The 15,855-nt window shown below is 49.3% G+C and overlaps 1 protein-coding gene across 1 annotated transcript in view; it reads left to right on the forward strand.

The window, feature by feature from the left end:
* pcx (pecanex) overlaps window positions 1-15,855 on the forward strand; it is a 93,742-nt gene that overhangs the window by 56,153 nt on the left and 21,734 nt on the right. The window contains exons 28-32 of the mRNA XM_075674331.1: window positions 9,541-9,670; window positions 9,809-9,867; window positions 11,678-11,893; window positions 13,330-13,583; window positions 14,309-14,539. Of these exons, the coding sequence (XP_075530446.1) occupies window positions 9,541-9,670; window positions 9,809-9,867; window positions 11,678-11,893; window positions 13,330-13,583; window positions 14,309-14,539 (890 nt within the window). The remainder of the gene's footprint in view (window positions 1-9,540; window positions 9,671-9,808; window positions 9,868-11,677; window positions 11,894-13,329; window positions 13,584-14,308; window positions 14,540-15,855) is intronic.

Consider the following 15,855-nt stretch of genomic DNA (forward strand, 5'->3'; position numbering starts at 1 on the left):
GATTTTTCAGACTTTTTGCCATCATGGCACGTCCGAAACGCCATTAATAAATTCACCACCACCACCGCCGCCGTTTTGATTACCTCGTCGCTTCTCGAACCGGCGCTCTTGCATGCAGATCCGTTGGCAGCCGTGGCCACCACCGCAGCAACGCTAGGCCTAGCTGCTTCTGCGTTTGCTATTAAGCTTCCTGCCTTTCCATGCCTCGTTTTTCATTGAAAGAATTCGCCGCTGTCAGCATTGGCACCGACTCCACCTTTGTGGTCCTTGCGATTGGCTTCGAAGCTCGGAAAACCAGACTAGTTGCATAATGCCGGTTGCTGAAAGTCAGCTTCGTCTCACTACAGCAATATAACGTGGTGAAGCGTGCGCAAATTATTGCGGTGAAGCTCAACAAGCGTCGGAAGGGGCAATCGTCACTGGACACAGTATGTATTCCTTAAAGGGGTGGAGGCATCAAAATTTTCGTTCATGCATTTGTTGATTCAAACGTTGCGTCATGCTTCAGGGAGCACGATACACACAGCGGGATTCATATATATCCGATAAATAATTTAATAATAGCATTATTATACCGAGCGATTTCGGTTTCGGTTTCTGGGCTCCGGGAGATGCTATGACGTCACAGAGGAGGAAACGTAACATGGCTTGGTCACGTGAGCCACAAGAAATAGTGACGTAAAACTATGCTGCGTCGTCTGCTCGTGCATACGCGTGCTCTGCCAGCAGAGGTAAACAACTGGCGATTCGAAGTGCATGTCGCGATTATTATAACTATTGCGAAGAGCGACAACAAAGGTAAGAAAATATTGCAGCTTGTGAGAGTCGGTGATTCATTCCGAAGCGCCGTAAGCTTTAGCTTTGAAGTGAACCGGAAAAGGCCTAGCGACGATATCGGCGGCGCCGAACGATCAGAGGCGGTGAAGCTGCCGTCGATGCCACAGTGACTACTCCTCGGTCGCTGATTGGCCGCTTCTCCGTACGGCTGCCGCACAAATGGGTCCCGGGCCCGTCCTCTCTACGGCAAGGAAATCTCGCCGTTCGCGAGCAAAACCGCCGTCGCACGGGGGCCGGCGAACGGCGTGCGGCGAGTTTCCGTGCCGGTAACATGGACGGGCCGGTAACGTGGAAAGGCCAAGCGAAGGAGAGTCCGCTCCGAGCTGCCGAACTATGCGACTATGCGAGGAGAGAAGCAGACAACACGAACGCTGCATATCCTGGTCCCTTTCGGAGTCGGCCGGCTAGTGTTACACTCAAACGTGTAAAGGCCCGTCCGCAGGGCAACTCGCCGCACGCAGTTTGCCGTTCGCGGGCCGGCGTGCGGCGTTCGTGTTGTCCACTTCTCTCCTCTTGTGTCCGTGTCTGCACGCCTTACCCCTTCTTTGCATTAAGAAAGGATTTCTATATGCCTGTAGCTCGCTCATAGTGGAGGCTATGCTCGGCTGCTCGGCTCAGCAGGCTCCGTAATCGGCATTTCATCGCTACTCATCATACGTCACGTTTTTGTGCTGGTGTGCCATGACGTCAATATTTTCGTTCCTCCTCTGTGACGTAGTAACTGCCGTGCTAGTGATGGGTCTCGACTACGAGAAGGAGTTTTTAATGACTCTTTGGAGCTGAATTAAAATTATTTTGGAATGTTTGCAGCGTCCAATACCTCGTTCTGGGTGTCCTTGCATACGGAAGCAGCCTACAACATGCTTTTTATAGCCTCAAAATTTGGTGTCCCAACCCCTTTAATTAAACGCTCGTGCACCTGTTCCCTCCTGTCTCAGGATGAGCACCGATGTGCCTAATAAGTGTACTGACAGGCCTTTCAAAGCTTTTTCTGATGTGCTGCGGCAGTAAAGACATGCAGTGACTTCCCAAATATTTCTAGAGTGTGTGTGTGTGTGTAGCGGGGGAGGGGGGGGGGGGCAACCCGCAGATGGTCTGACATTTCGCTCTCTCTCTCTGTCTGTGTATATCATCATCATCAGCCTATTCATGTCCACTGCAGGACGAAGGCCTCTCCCTGCGATCTCCAATTACCCCTATCCTGCGCCAACCGATTCCAAAAGCACCCGCAAATGTCCTAATTTCGTCACTCCATCTAGTCTTCTGCCGTCCTCTTTTGCGCTTCCTTTCTTTTGGTACAATAGCAGTAGCTACAATAGCCTTAGCATGATAATTTCAGCTCAGTAGCTAATCAGGCTCATCAGAATCAGGCCTGAATAATCTCAGTAGCTACGATAGCAGTAGCGTGATAATTTCGAGCACTTGTTCACAATTTTTTGATGCTGTATTTGATCAACATGCATTTACCTTCGCACATAAACTTGGCGCATTGTTCCCCTTATGTTCGCACAATTTGATCTCAGTTGTTATTGTAATTATGCAAGCGCAGCAGTCTAAGTCTTACACCGCTCGTAAAACAGACTAGTAAGGATATGGACCACTTGCATACCTATTCTACTTGAATATGCGCATTTACCCATTTGGATACCCACTTACCCATTTGGAGCATTGCCGACACCTTATCCATACCATGCCCCTAGTTTCCCCTAGAAATAAACAAGATGCCTTGTTTAGCTCACCGAGAACACCGGAGAAACAAACTGCGAATCTCGTAATATCCCCTTCAATCACAGCATAACATTTGCGAATGCAACTTATTTTTGCCATTACTGTGTAGCGGTTACAAGGAATAGACAGTGAACATTAGGCTTTGAGTAAATTGAACAATCTGCTCTCTTAAGGTACACCCATTCCACTTCTCAGTGAAATGTATCGCTTCAAACGATCGCTTTCACAAAGGCATTGCTCTCTTTTACTTCCCTTCAAAGAGGGCCTTCGTGAAAGCGAAGTGGGGGGTTTCGGCAGTAATCGCAAAAGATTATTTCTTCCCTTGTTGTAATGCTTGGGCCCAATAATTAACCTTTGCAAGTAATTTGAGCCCGTGATTCAATATATTTATTGAAGAAATGTAGCACGACTCGCTGTACAATTAATGAACATTAGTTACTATGTATTTAAGATGGGTCACTATAAAATTCAGAGGCATTCTCCCGCCTTGACTTGCCTTTTATATTGTTACGTGTAGCTGACGTACGAGTCTACAATATATTTACACGTAGACAAGCGGTGGCAATGATGGCGACGCTATCAAGCGGTGGCCACGTCGTCTTCCTTCTCCTCAGTGCAGCCACACTGTGGCGGCTGTTCCGTAGCATCACCCCCGGCAGTAGAAGCGCCGTCCCGGTGCTTAATCTACACATCCGCGGCGAAAGGTGTGTGATATGGCTTTAGTCTCGCCACGTGAACGATGTCACTTGCAGCCGACGATGACGCTGAGAGGCTGGCGGGGATGACTTCATACGTGACATCGGTCACTTGTCGCACCACACGGTATGGGCCAGTGTAGCGGGACAGCAGCTTTTCGGAAAGGCCCACACGTCGAATGGGGGACCAGAGAAGCACCAGAGAACCCGGAGTAAATTGTACGTCGCGATGGTGGCAATCATAGAGGCGTCTCTGATGCTCCTGCGAGGCCTCAAGACGGGTGCGGGCGAGCTGGCGCGCGTGGTCGGCGTGTGCGATCGCGTCGCGGGCGTATTCAGTGGTTGAACGTGTGGCCGAGGGCAACAATGTGTCCAAGGGCAACGCGGGTTCTCGGCCATATAGGAGATAGAATGGTGAATAGCCGGCGGTGTCGTGACGCGATGAATTATACGCGAACGTCACATATGGTAAGTGACGATCCCAGTCGTGGTGGTCGGTCGCGACGTACTTGGATAGCATGTCGGTGATGGTCCGGTTGAGGCGCTCCGTGAGGCCGTTGGTCTGTGGGTGGTAGGACGTGCTGAACTTGTGCTTAGTCGAGCAGGAGCGGAGGATGTCCTCGACGACTGCCGACAGAAAGCTGCGGCCACGGTCAGTGAGTAATTGGCGCGGGGCACCGTGCACTAAAATGATGTCATAGAGCAGAAAGTCAGCAACGTCAGTAGCACAACTTGTCGGGAGGGCTCTGGTGATTGCGTACCGCGTAGCATAATCAGTAGCGACGGCGACCCATTTATTTCCGGAGCCCGAGAGAGGGAACGGTCCAAGAAGGTCGAGACCAACACGGAAAAAGGGTTCCGGAGGGATGTCGATCGGCTGAAGACATCCAGCTGGAGGTGTGGAGGGCTGCTTCCGGCGCTGACAGGGCTCACAAGCGGCAACGTAGCGCCGCACGGAGCGAGCGAGACCCGGCCAAAAGAAGCGACGGCGTACACGGTCGTATGTGCGCGAGACGCCCAAGTGTCCAGCCACGGGAGCGTCGTGAAGTTGTTGGAGGACAGTCGACCGCAAGTGGGATGGAATTACGAGCAGAAGGTCACGGCCGTGTGGATCGAGATTGCGGCGGTATAGTGTCCCTTCCTTAAGGAGAAACATCCGGAGAGAGGCGTCGCCAGGCGTTGACTCCAGATGGTCGATGAGGGCTCGTAAGGAAGGATCGCGGCGTTGCTCATTGCCGATTTCGAGCAACTTGGACACAGAGAAAACGCAAGTGATGGTGTCCGCATCAGCCGGGTCGTCGACGGGGTAGCGGGACAAACAATCGGCATCCTGGTGCAAGCGTCCCGTCTTGTATACCACGGAGAAGGTATATTCTTGCAGGCGTAACGCCCAGCGAGCGAGTCGTCCCGTGGGGTCCTTGAGCGAGGATAGCCAGCAGAGCGCGTGGTGATCAGTGATGACACAGAAGGGGCGTCCGTACAAGTATGGGCGAAACTTGGCAACAGCCCACACAAGAGCGAGGCACTCGCGCTCTGTGATTGAATAATTGCGCTCGGCGGGTGATAGAAGTCGGCTGGCATAGGCTATAACGCGATCATGTCCACGCTGGTGTTGTGCTAATACTGCTCCTATGCCGTGACCACTGGCATCAGTTCGAACTTCCGTTGAAGCAGACGGGTCAAAATGGGCCAGAATTGGAGGCATGGTAAGGAGAGTAGTGAGCTGCGAAAAAGATGCGGCATGGTCAGGTCCCCAAGAAAATAGGGCGTCTTTCTTTAAGAGGTCGGTAAGGGGACGGGCGATGGTCGCAAAATCCTTCACAAAGCGTCGGAAATATGAGCACAGCCCGACGAAACTACGAACGTCCTTGGTAGACTTCGGAACAGGAAAGTTCGTAACGGCGCGAATCTTGTCCGGGTCAGGTCGCACGCCTCTGGCGTCCACGAGGTGTCCAAGGACGGTGATTTGGCGGCGAGCGAAGTGACATTTTGACGAGTTCAACTGGAGACCGGCGCGGCGGAACATGTCAAGAATCGCTGAAAGGCGGTATAGATGCGTGTCAAATGTGGGTGAGTAAACGATGACGTCGTCCAGATAGCACAAACAGGTGGACCACTTGAACCCCTGAAGCAAAGAGTCCATCATTCGTTCGAAGGTGGCGGGCGCGTTACAGAGACCGAAAGGCATCACCTTGAACTGATAAAGGCCGTCAGGGGTAACAAATGCAGTCTTCTCTCTGTCCATGTCGTCGACGGATATCTGCCAGTATCCGGACCGTAAGTCGATAGAAGAAAAATAAGTGGCACCGTACAGGCAGTCTAGAGCGTCATCAATACGTGGCAAAGGGTACACGTCCTTTTTTGTGATTTTGTTCAGGTGGCGATAATCTACACAAAAACGCCACGTTCCATCCTTCTTTTTGACAAGTACGACGGGAGAAGCCCAGGGACTGCAGGAAGGCTCGATAATGTCCTTTGCAAGCATCTTTTTGACTTCCTGTTGGATAACAGCTCGTTCTGACGCAGAAACACGATATGGACGACGGTGAATAGGGTTCGCATCGCCAGTGTTTATGCGATGGGTCACGACGGACGTTTGACCTAAGGGTCGATTGTCAAAGTCAAAAATGTCGCGATAGCCTTCAAGAACGCGGCAAAGGGCTGCAGCTTGAGCAAGTGTAAGGTCAGAGGAGACCATCTTCTTCATGTCGACGTCAGCACTGTGCGATGACGTCACGGTATGGGCTGAGCTGTAACGATCTTCCACTGTGAATGGCTCGACCTCATCATCCTGCAAAGCGCGAATTATAGCCAAGGAGATCCCCTGAGGCAGAACTTGCGCGGTTAGCGCGAAATTGACGAGTGGAAGGCAGGTGCGGTTACCAGTAATTTTCAGCACAGTGTGCGGCACGATAACACCATGTGTAAGCATAACGGCCGGAATTGGTGCGGCCACGTAATTGCCATCAGGTACAGCTGGTGAGGACAACAAGTCTACGTGTGTCATAGAGTGAGGTGGTAGGCGAATAAAATCTATGCAGCTCAGATGACTGGGAGGCGGGTCCACAGGGTCGGCAAGAAGAGGCAAGTCAAGGCGAAGTGAGCCGGCCGAACAGTCAATGAGGGCAGAATGATGGGCAAGAAAATCCAGACCGAGAATGAGTTCGTGAGGGCAATGCTCGATGACGGTGAAGAGAACGACGGTGTGTCTCTCAGCAATGGTGAGTCGGGCAGAGCACATGCCAACAATAGCGACAGTCCCTCCGTCGGCGACTTGTACAAATCGGTTCGGGGCAGGCGTCAGAACTTTCTTGAGCCGACGGCGAAGAGCAGCACTCATAATGGACACATGCGCCCCGGTGTCAATCAATGCGCACACAGGAACATTGTCGACGAGAACGTCCAAAAGATTCTTGTTCGTCGGTAAGGTGAAGCGAGGATTTTGAGCCAATGTCGTCTTTGCAGCTTCACCTCCAGAAGCTGCGCTGTCTAGTTTTCCGGTCGGGGGTGCGGCGAGTAGGTCGGAGAAGGAGCACGGCGAGACGGGGGCGAGCGAGATTGACGACGGGAGGGAGAAGGCGAGCGGGAGTAGCGGGGTCGTGTCAAAGGCGTCGCAGGGTCAGATGATGGGGTGGGCATAGAAGGGGCGAAGGAAAAGGACGCACTAGAGGGGCGAGGGTGGTAATTAGGAGAATAGCGTGTGGGGGAAGTCCAGCGGCTGCGGCAGTGGCGAGCGACATGTCCAATGTGTCGGCAGTTAAAACAGATCGGCTTGTCGTCCACGGTTCGCCATTCGGAGGGGTTGCGCTGTCCATAAGAGTAAGAAGGGCGCGGTGGGGCCGTGCGTGGAGAGAGGGGTTCCGAGCATGCGGAACGAATGGAGTGCAGGCCGACGTTGGATAACTCTTGACGGACGATGGCCTGGATCAAGGAGATTGTCACCGGAGAATGATCAGGTGACGGAAATGAAGGGGCCGCCGGTTGTGCCGCTTCGACCTCACGACGAATAATGCGGGTCAAGTTGTCACATCGCGACGGCTGGTGGAAGAGGTCGTCACAGGATGACGTAGCAGCTGTGTTGGGAAGTCGTGTGATGTGCTGGGATAACCGGCGGCTTTTAGCATGCTCAAGACGGCGGCACTCCTTGAGGATCGTATCGATGCTGGTGACGTTGGTAAACACCAGTAAATTGAAGGCGTCGTCAGCAATCCCTTTGAGGACGTGATTTACCTTATCGTCCTCAGACATGGTCGGGTCAGCCTTGGCACAAAGGGCCAAGACGTCGAGAATGTAGGACACGTAGGACTCGGTCGACGTCTGTACACGTGTGGCTAGGGCTTTCTTGGCATTGACTTGACGACCGAAGGGATTGCCAAAAAGGTCGCGGAGCTTCTCTTTGAAGAGATCCCAGCTCGAGATCTCCTCTTCGTGAGTCTGGAACCATGCAAGTGGAGCTCCGTCGAGGTAGAAAACAACGTTCGCGAGCATAATAGTCGAATCCCACCTGTGACTGGTGCTGACACGTTCGTATAAGCGGAGCCAGTCGTCAACATCAGGACTGCCGACTCCGTTGAAAATACCAGGATCCCGAGGTGGGGAAATGGCGACGTAGGTCGGGGCTGCAGGCGGAGACGGTTGCGTAGAGGAAGTGCCGCCAGCAGGAGCCGAAGTTGCACTGTCGCCGTTGCGACCGCTGCGAAGCTCCATGACGGGTACGGAGAACGTCCACCTCCACCAAATTAATGTTACATGTAGCTGACGTACGAGTCTACAATATATTTACACGTAGACAAGCGGTGGCAATGATGGCGACGCTATCAAGCGGTGGCCACGTCGTCTTCCTTCTCCTCAGTGCAGCCACACTGTGGCGGCTGTTCCGTAGCAATATGGAGTCTCCAGCACCTTGGGATGAAATTGATAGAAATAGCTCATCTTGGAAAATATTTGCTTCTGTATGCATTTCGTTTTTATTCGTACTTGAGAATGTCTCACTATGAGTTTTACACATTTTTTCCAATATATCTCTTTTTTCGCTGTGCGTTTTACTAACTCCTCCATTCTGTTTTCTTTTTCAATAAAATAAACACTACCCCTTAGAATTCAAGCTGGATTAAGTGGTTTTGTTTATTTTTTAGCATGCTTACTAGAGAGTGACACCATCGGGCGACATGGTGTCAGCCCGTCTCTTGACATAAAACAGAGTTCTGTGTCGCTCAGGGAATTTGGCAAAGGCACTCAGGGAAAACCTGGAAAACTCAGGGAATTTGGAAATTTCAATTTGGTGGACACCCTGTGCAGGTTTCGTTCGAGCCAAAGTCATTCTTTGAAACTCATGGCACATGCGTCAAGTGGCAGTTTCTTGCACACTTCCCTCTTGACAGGAAGCACTTTCAGACATTGTGTTAGACTGTATCACCTTTGGAAGTGCCTTAAATTTCTAGACGGCGCTGCATTTTTAGGCGGCCCACATTTTTTGTCGGACGGATACCTACAACATGTGTGAGATCCGCCTATAATGCTATCGCACGAAAGAAACATGCCTATGCTCTACATACGCACACAAATGTGCACGTAGTTAATGCAGATGGTACAGTGACTGCCCCGGGAAGACATTGTTGCTAGGTGCCCAAACGAGGACAAACCTTTTTTCAACTGCGAAGTTTGCTTTTTAAAGACACTAAAATAGGTTCTTTTGTAGTGTCCTGCTGATGTCAGGGGGCTGGCAATTGGTTAAAAGAGAAATTTAGACATTGTGCTGTTGTAATATAGCTCTTGCTTGCACTGAACAGAGAAGCAAGCTGTGCTTTATGCATTCTGAATTAGCTCCAGCACTCAAGCTTGTGGGGTCAAAAAGCTCTTGGCAACTAAGGACATGACAGCACCATAGTGCAAGCTTACAAACAGCGCAGCCCTTCATGGGACAGTCTCATGGAACGACCAACCTGGCCAGTCTGCCTGCACCACTGTCCTGCTGCCAAAGAGGAGGAAACTACTTCCTCTCGCATGCAAGTGATCCATGCTGTCAGGTGGTGTTAGCACTTGAACACTTGTGCCAGCTCTCATTGTAGCTGTGTACCATCAACATCAGACTCCCACCTTTGCAAGTACGGATCATACGGGTAAGTTTAACGTCAGGAGTCACAGCTGTCATGCGGGCAAAACAAATGTCGAGGGACACGACAGAGCCGGGCGTCCTTACTAGATCTGTGAATTAATGTCCATTCAGGCACGAACGAACTGCAATGCTTTGGGTTTTTTTCCTGAGCTGCCTCGCCTCTAGATTCGGCCATGCTTTTTGTGCAAGCCATCATCTCGGCGATCCTGTCAACGCCGCTTAGCCCGGTCCTGGGTAGCGCCATCTTCTTCACCTCGTACGTCAGGCCGGTCAAATTCTGGGAGCGGGACTACAAGTGAGCAAGCTTTCTCTCCCTCTCTTTTACTCTCACTCTCATGTTTTTCGAACCTGGCTAGGTAAACTGCAGAATGCTTTTTCGCTGCAGCACTTGTTGATACGGTTTGCATGCGTGGTCTCTCCCACTTCCTTACAGCACCAAAAGAGTGGACCATTCAAACACACGGTTGTCGTCGCAGCTGGAACGTAATCCAGGTAAGGAGGTTCCCCTGTCTTCCATGATGTGTCTGAGGCATAGCATCCTCTGTCTGAGCACAACGTTGCTGGTTCAGGTTCCCTGCCATGGCAGCCACATTTGGTTGGGGCAAAATGCACTAATGCTCAAGTACTTTAACTTATGTTGTAGCTACAGAAGCCTAGTTAGTCAAAATTTATCTGGAGCCCCCTACTACAGCATGCCTTATAGCCCATGTTCTCATACTTCAATCATCATCAGCAGCAGGAGCCAGTTTACGTCCACTGCAGGATGACGCCCTCTCCCACCAATCTCCAATTACCCGTCTCCTTATGCCTGCAAATTTCCTGACTTCATTGCATCACCTAATTTTGCTGCCATCCTCAACTGTGCTTTCCTTCCCCTGGCACCCATTCTGTAATTCTAATAGACAATGCAATGCCCTATGCATTGCATGGCCTGTACAACCCTATTTTTATTGCAGTAGCAATTATATGGACACTCTAGACGCATTTTTGCTGTTGTCATCGCCATGATGTTCCGTATAAAGTTCAAGGGCGATAACACCGTTGCTGCGTGTCATATGCTGCATGTGCGAGTGAAAGCGCGCGAGGGAAGCCGGCGATTGCGGCTCAATCTGGCGCATGCAAAGAAGAAAGCAGAGAGCAAACGCGCCGACTTTCAGCAGCAACTGCGCATTTCATAACCGGACACAAGGGGAACTGATGATCGCGGCTCAATCTCGTGTGTCATGTATCGAGGAACGTGGGGCGGCAACATGGGGAGGCAGCACAGGAGGGAGGAGGGGTGGCTTCGACTCCGTCACCAAATGTGTACTTTAGACGGCCGCGCGTAGTCACGCATCTTGTATCTTGATAAGGACCTGCAAATGGCTCATAGCTCAGTGTGCGCTGTATTCTCGCCGCTCTTGGATTGAAGCGATAGAGCTCACTAATGTCACTTCGCTCGCTGTTGCTGCTGTGCTTGCTCACACCAGCGTCCAGCGTTTTGCAGCGAGTGTCTGCGCTCATCGAGTGTGATGTGTTCATGTTTGCTTGTGCACGCCGACATCACGCTTGTTATTTCAGTTATTAAGTGACTGTTGCCAAGTTCATACAGCCGGTAAAACTGCTATCCTTACTTCGTATAGCTGTGTACTAATTTGCTATAGTAATCGATGCTTCACCTTTTTGGGCCAAACTGCGACTTTTTTCTTTTGGTGTCAACTAGAGTATCAGCTACTCCCATTTGATGTCTCACAGACAGCACTCACCTCCTATCCCTATGTTACCTGTCATTTTTCGTTCCATCTCTCATTGCACGGTACTTAACTTCTCAAGCTTCTTTGTTAATCTTCAAGTTACTGCCTCATGTTTGAGTAGTGGTAGAGTCTACTGATTGTACAGTTTACTTTTCAAGGACAGTGGTAAGGCTGCCAGTCACGGGTTGGTAATGCTTGCCATATGCGCGCCACACCATTTTTATTCTTGTATTTTCATTATTGAAGTCTTGTGTGAGTGATAAACCTTGATAAATATTCTCTTGCACATATTCGGGAGGCTGATTGCCAATTGTAAATTCTCATTCTCTAGCCAGGTTATTCAAGATCACCTTAGTCTTCTGTATGTTAATCTTCAAGCCTACCCTTTTACACATTGTGGTGCTAAGATCCTTGGTCACTTGTTATAAGTCCTCTTCATTATTGCTCATCATCATCATTATGGCATCATTGCTGTATCATTGCATCATACTTCATCAGCTTAAACTTAATGCGGTGTTGCTCTTCAGCATCCCTTTAAGCTCAGTGGCTATTTATTTGCCTTTGCCCAGGCTCGGATGACAACAATCTCAACTCGATTTTCTACGAGCACCTGACGCGGTCCCTGCAGCAGTCGCTGTACGGGGACCTGGCCCTTGGCCGCTGGGGCAACGTGACGCAGGGCGACTGCTTTGTGCTGGCTTCGGACAACCTCAACTGCCTGCTCCACATCATCGAGCTTGCCAATGGGCTCGTCACGTTCCAGCTCAGGGGACTCGAGTTCAGAGGTGGGTGGTGTTTGTCTGACCTGCCCGGACAGCTGGGTGGCTATAGGAAACTAGCGATGGCCAGGAGGTGTCATAGCTATTTTGAGTGTCGAGCTTAAAGAAGGGGCAACACAGTCTATAGGGACATCACGAGAATGGAATATCTTGAACAATAACAGACTTGAAAGGTACAGTTCTCATCCACCCGAATGTAGCAAAAAGCTACAAAGGAAACCCATGCTTGTTTCTCAGATGTAACGCTTCAAAGTTGAGAAAAAATTTGTCCTGGTCTGGGATTTTTTATCATTAACTGTGAAGCAGTACTTCTGAGAAACTCGTATGGGTTTCCTTTGTAGCTTCTTGCTACATTCGGGTAGATGAGAATTTTATCGTTCATGAATACTTCCTCCGCTTTGTGGGATTCTGCAGAACTAATTTGCCAATAACGGACATGTTCCTGTACAGTCGAGCCACATGTAACAAAGCAACCATACCAAGTGACATATATTTTCATTAATTTTTTTATTTAAAATACCTTACAGGCACATTTAAGGGCATTGGGTAAGGGGGGACACAAAGTAAGTGTTTCGACAGTAGTAAACAATATAAATACCAATACAGGCAGTCACAAGATAAGTAAAGCAAAGTTAAAAAAATGTTTCTCTAGGCTAAGCTTTAGACAGCGTAAACACAGTAATATACTCATACACACAGAAAATACAAAAATACAAGTGTGAGAAACAGGGAAGGAAAGCAGGTCAATAACATCCTTGTACAATGCTTCTACAGGAAGCTTTGCAATTCTTCGTGAAAGGCATCACAACTTGCTAAGCACGCAGTGTTGTCAGGAAGACTGTTCCATACGGTTATCAAACGGGCCAGGGCTGATGTGTTAAATGACAGTGTATTGCCGAACATGCGCTTGTAACTATGGCTATTGTTAAGGCGACGTGATATGCGCGCTTCCAGACGTGCCCTATCCCAAAAGCGATCCACGATGGGGATAGAGTCGAGGTGCATCAAGGGCTGACAGCTTCGTGTGCGCTATGTTCTCGCCGCTTAGTTCGCGTTGAAGCGAGAGACAGCGTGAAGGCCAAATTGCTTGTTGCTGCTGCTGCGCTTCCTCATGCTAGCGTTTTGACAGCGAGTGTCCACAATAATTGAGTGAGATGTATTCGTTTGCTTGTGTGCGTGTGACATCATGCTTGTTAATTTATTTAGTGAGCAAACGTTTGAGTTCATACAGGCAATAAAACTACTATCCTTACTTCGTCTATGCTTCGTATAGCTGTTGATGCTTCGCCTTTGGTTTGAAGCTGGGACATTTTTCTTGTTTTAAATGTAAAAAAAAAAACTGAAAAAAAGACACGCCTTACTTGTAATTGCACAAGTGCACGTGAAGAGAGCCATTCACAAGGCTGCTGCCTTCTTTTTTTTTTTTTTTTTTGTCCGAACAGGCACGTACTGCCAGCAGCGCGAGGTGGAGGCCATCTCGGAGGGCGTCGAAGAGGACGAGGGCTGCTGCTGCTGCGAGCCGGGTCGGCTGCCACATCTGCTGTCGGCCAATGCGGCCTTTGGCCAACGCTGGCTCGCCTGGCAGGTGGCGGCCGCTCGCTACGTCCTCGAGGGCTACTCCATCTCGGACAACTCTGCTGTCTCCATGCTGCAGGTGTTCGAGCTGCGCAAGGCACTCGTTACCTACTACGTCAAGGTGCAGCCAACACTCTTTCTACGTCTGTTGCAAACGCGCAGATGTTTACTGCATTTACGTGACTCTAATGCATGCCCAAATCTATTGCACACACCTTGTTTTATAAAGAGAAAGAAAAGTAGCATGCCTCTGATTTTCGTAATCAGGAGGAGATAGAAAGCAGCACTTTGCAGAAGGCAAATTCCCGCTCTCTGTCAACAATATCAGCATGTAATGAATACATGCCTTTAACAAATAGTGTATGCGTGTTACGAAAATATTTTTGTGTTGAATGCCACTTAATATTAACAGGATTAAGTGTATGCAGCTTCTAGAGCCTTTCATGCCATCTGCCTATGCTCAAATGCATGTCAGTGTACTTAAGAGCCCATCTGAGCATCTATTGCTCTTGACTAGCTCGCCAGAATTCTTGCCTCCAACATAACGTCTTCCAGTCTATGTAGTGTGGTCAGGAGCTCTCTGCGCACTTGTGGGCCTTACTTCCTAATAATTTGATGGTCAGTGTTAACAGCAGTAGGCAAACAAGGTAAGCTGAATTTCCAATTCAACGTTTCTGTGCATGGGGGATCAGGTCAACGGGGTTGCTTCACTTGTGACACATACCCTCTTACTAAAATGCCGCTCCAGACTGAAGCCTCCCTTGTTCTGCCACTGTTAATCACTTCATCTCCATTCTTCTGTCAACGTGTTGTTTCCAATGTCCACAGTGGTACTTTCCTTTGCAGGCCATAGTCTACTACACGGTCACGTCTAGTCATCTGGAGGAGTGGCTTGCCTTGCCAACGGTGAGAGACGCACTGCACCCAACCTTGGACAGGAATTACACGGATGTGGACCCGGTGTTCAATATGAACATTGACGAAGACTATGATTTTCGGGCCTCGGGGATCTCGCGCAACTCCTTCTGCAATGTGTACCTCGACTGGCTGCAGTTCTGCATTGCTCGATCTGGAAAGGTGAGACAGCATTCTTAACCATCAGCATGCATGTTTGTGATCATCAGTTTAAACAGTTGTTACTTGGCTGGGCTGGCAACTGCTTCTGCGAAGGCACTTTACTTTTAACCAGTCTGATAAGGTCTACTCGAAGCGCTTGCCTAGTGCAATTGGATGCACGGGAATGTATGTACAGTGGACTCTCTTTAAGAGGAACCTCAAGGGATCCAGGGAAATTGGTTCTGTTTATCAGGAGTTCCATTTACTGAGAAACAAAGCTGAATACAACTGCATGGATACAAAACCAACCAACCATGAGGTGGTGTTTCATTGAAGAGGCTGCTCCGCTGAAGCGATTTCTGTTTATCGAGATTCCACTGTACTTGAAAAAGTACCGGCTGTAGGTGTTGTGGGGTAATTTTGCTCTATCATTGGCCATTAGTTATCACTGTTGACTACCTTGGCTGATCGGTAATAGAAACAGTTTTGCTTGAGTGGGTGTTGCTTCCATCAAGACCCTTTTAGCAAGTCTAATATGAACCCAAAGGGCTTGCCTTGTGCATTTGAATGCACTTGAATGTATGTATTGTTTAGAAAACTGTGGGCTGTTTGGTGTTTTGTGATTTGCTTGCTTTGTGCAGTTACATGCACTTTAATGTCTGTAGCGTATGGAAAAATGCGGGTGGTGCAATATGGTTCACTTTATGATTGACCATTAGTTATCATGATTGACTGATCATTGACTGGCGAATGGCTAAATCAGCTTTTACATGACAGGGCTGGGTGCTGCTTCAATCGAGGCCCTTTGCTTTAATCAGTCTGATAAAATCTACTTGAAGGCTCGCATTGTGCAACTGGTTGCATTTTAATGTCAGTAGCGTTTACAAAAATTCAAGCTGTGAGATATTTTGTGGTGAATTGCTGTATCATTCGCTCTTAAACTCTCACAGCAGCACGATTGACACTGGTGTTTCTGTGAATTCGCTCCACTGTTAGGCTTGAATTACTGCATGACGGACCGCCGCTGTCATCTGGGCACTTGCACCTGCATGACATTATCATACCTATATCGTAACTGGGCTCAGTAGCTCGGCAATATCAACTGCCGTAGTGGTCACACATGCTTGAAAGGTAGCATGAATGACTATCATCATGATCGCGTGACAGGTTGTGGCTGTCTGTAACAACTGCCGCTGTGTTCATATTGACTTGTTCACTTGCACTTGAATGGCAGTTGTTAGCAATTCCCGCGTCATCTGTCTGGGACCCTGGTTAAAAAACACTAGCAGGTACCATTGAGTCAGTTCAGAACAGGTCAGCACGTTTCATCCTTTCTA

This window comes from Dermacentor variabilis, chromosome 11, assembly GCF_050947875.1.
Source record: "Dermacentor variabilis isolate Ectoservices chromosome 11, ASM5094787v1, whole genome shotgun sequence".
NCBI classification, from domain to species: Eukaryota; Metazoa; Arthropoda; class Arachnida; order Ixodida; family Ixodidae; genus Dermacentor; species Dermacentor variabilis.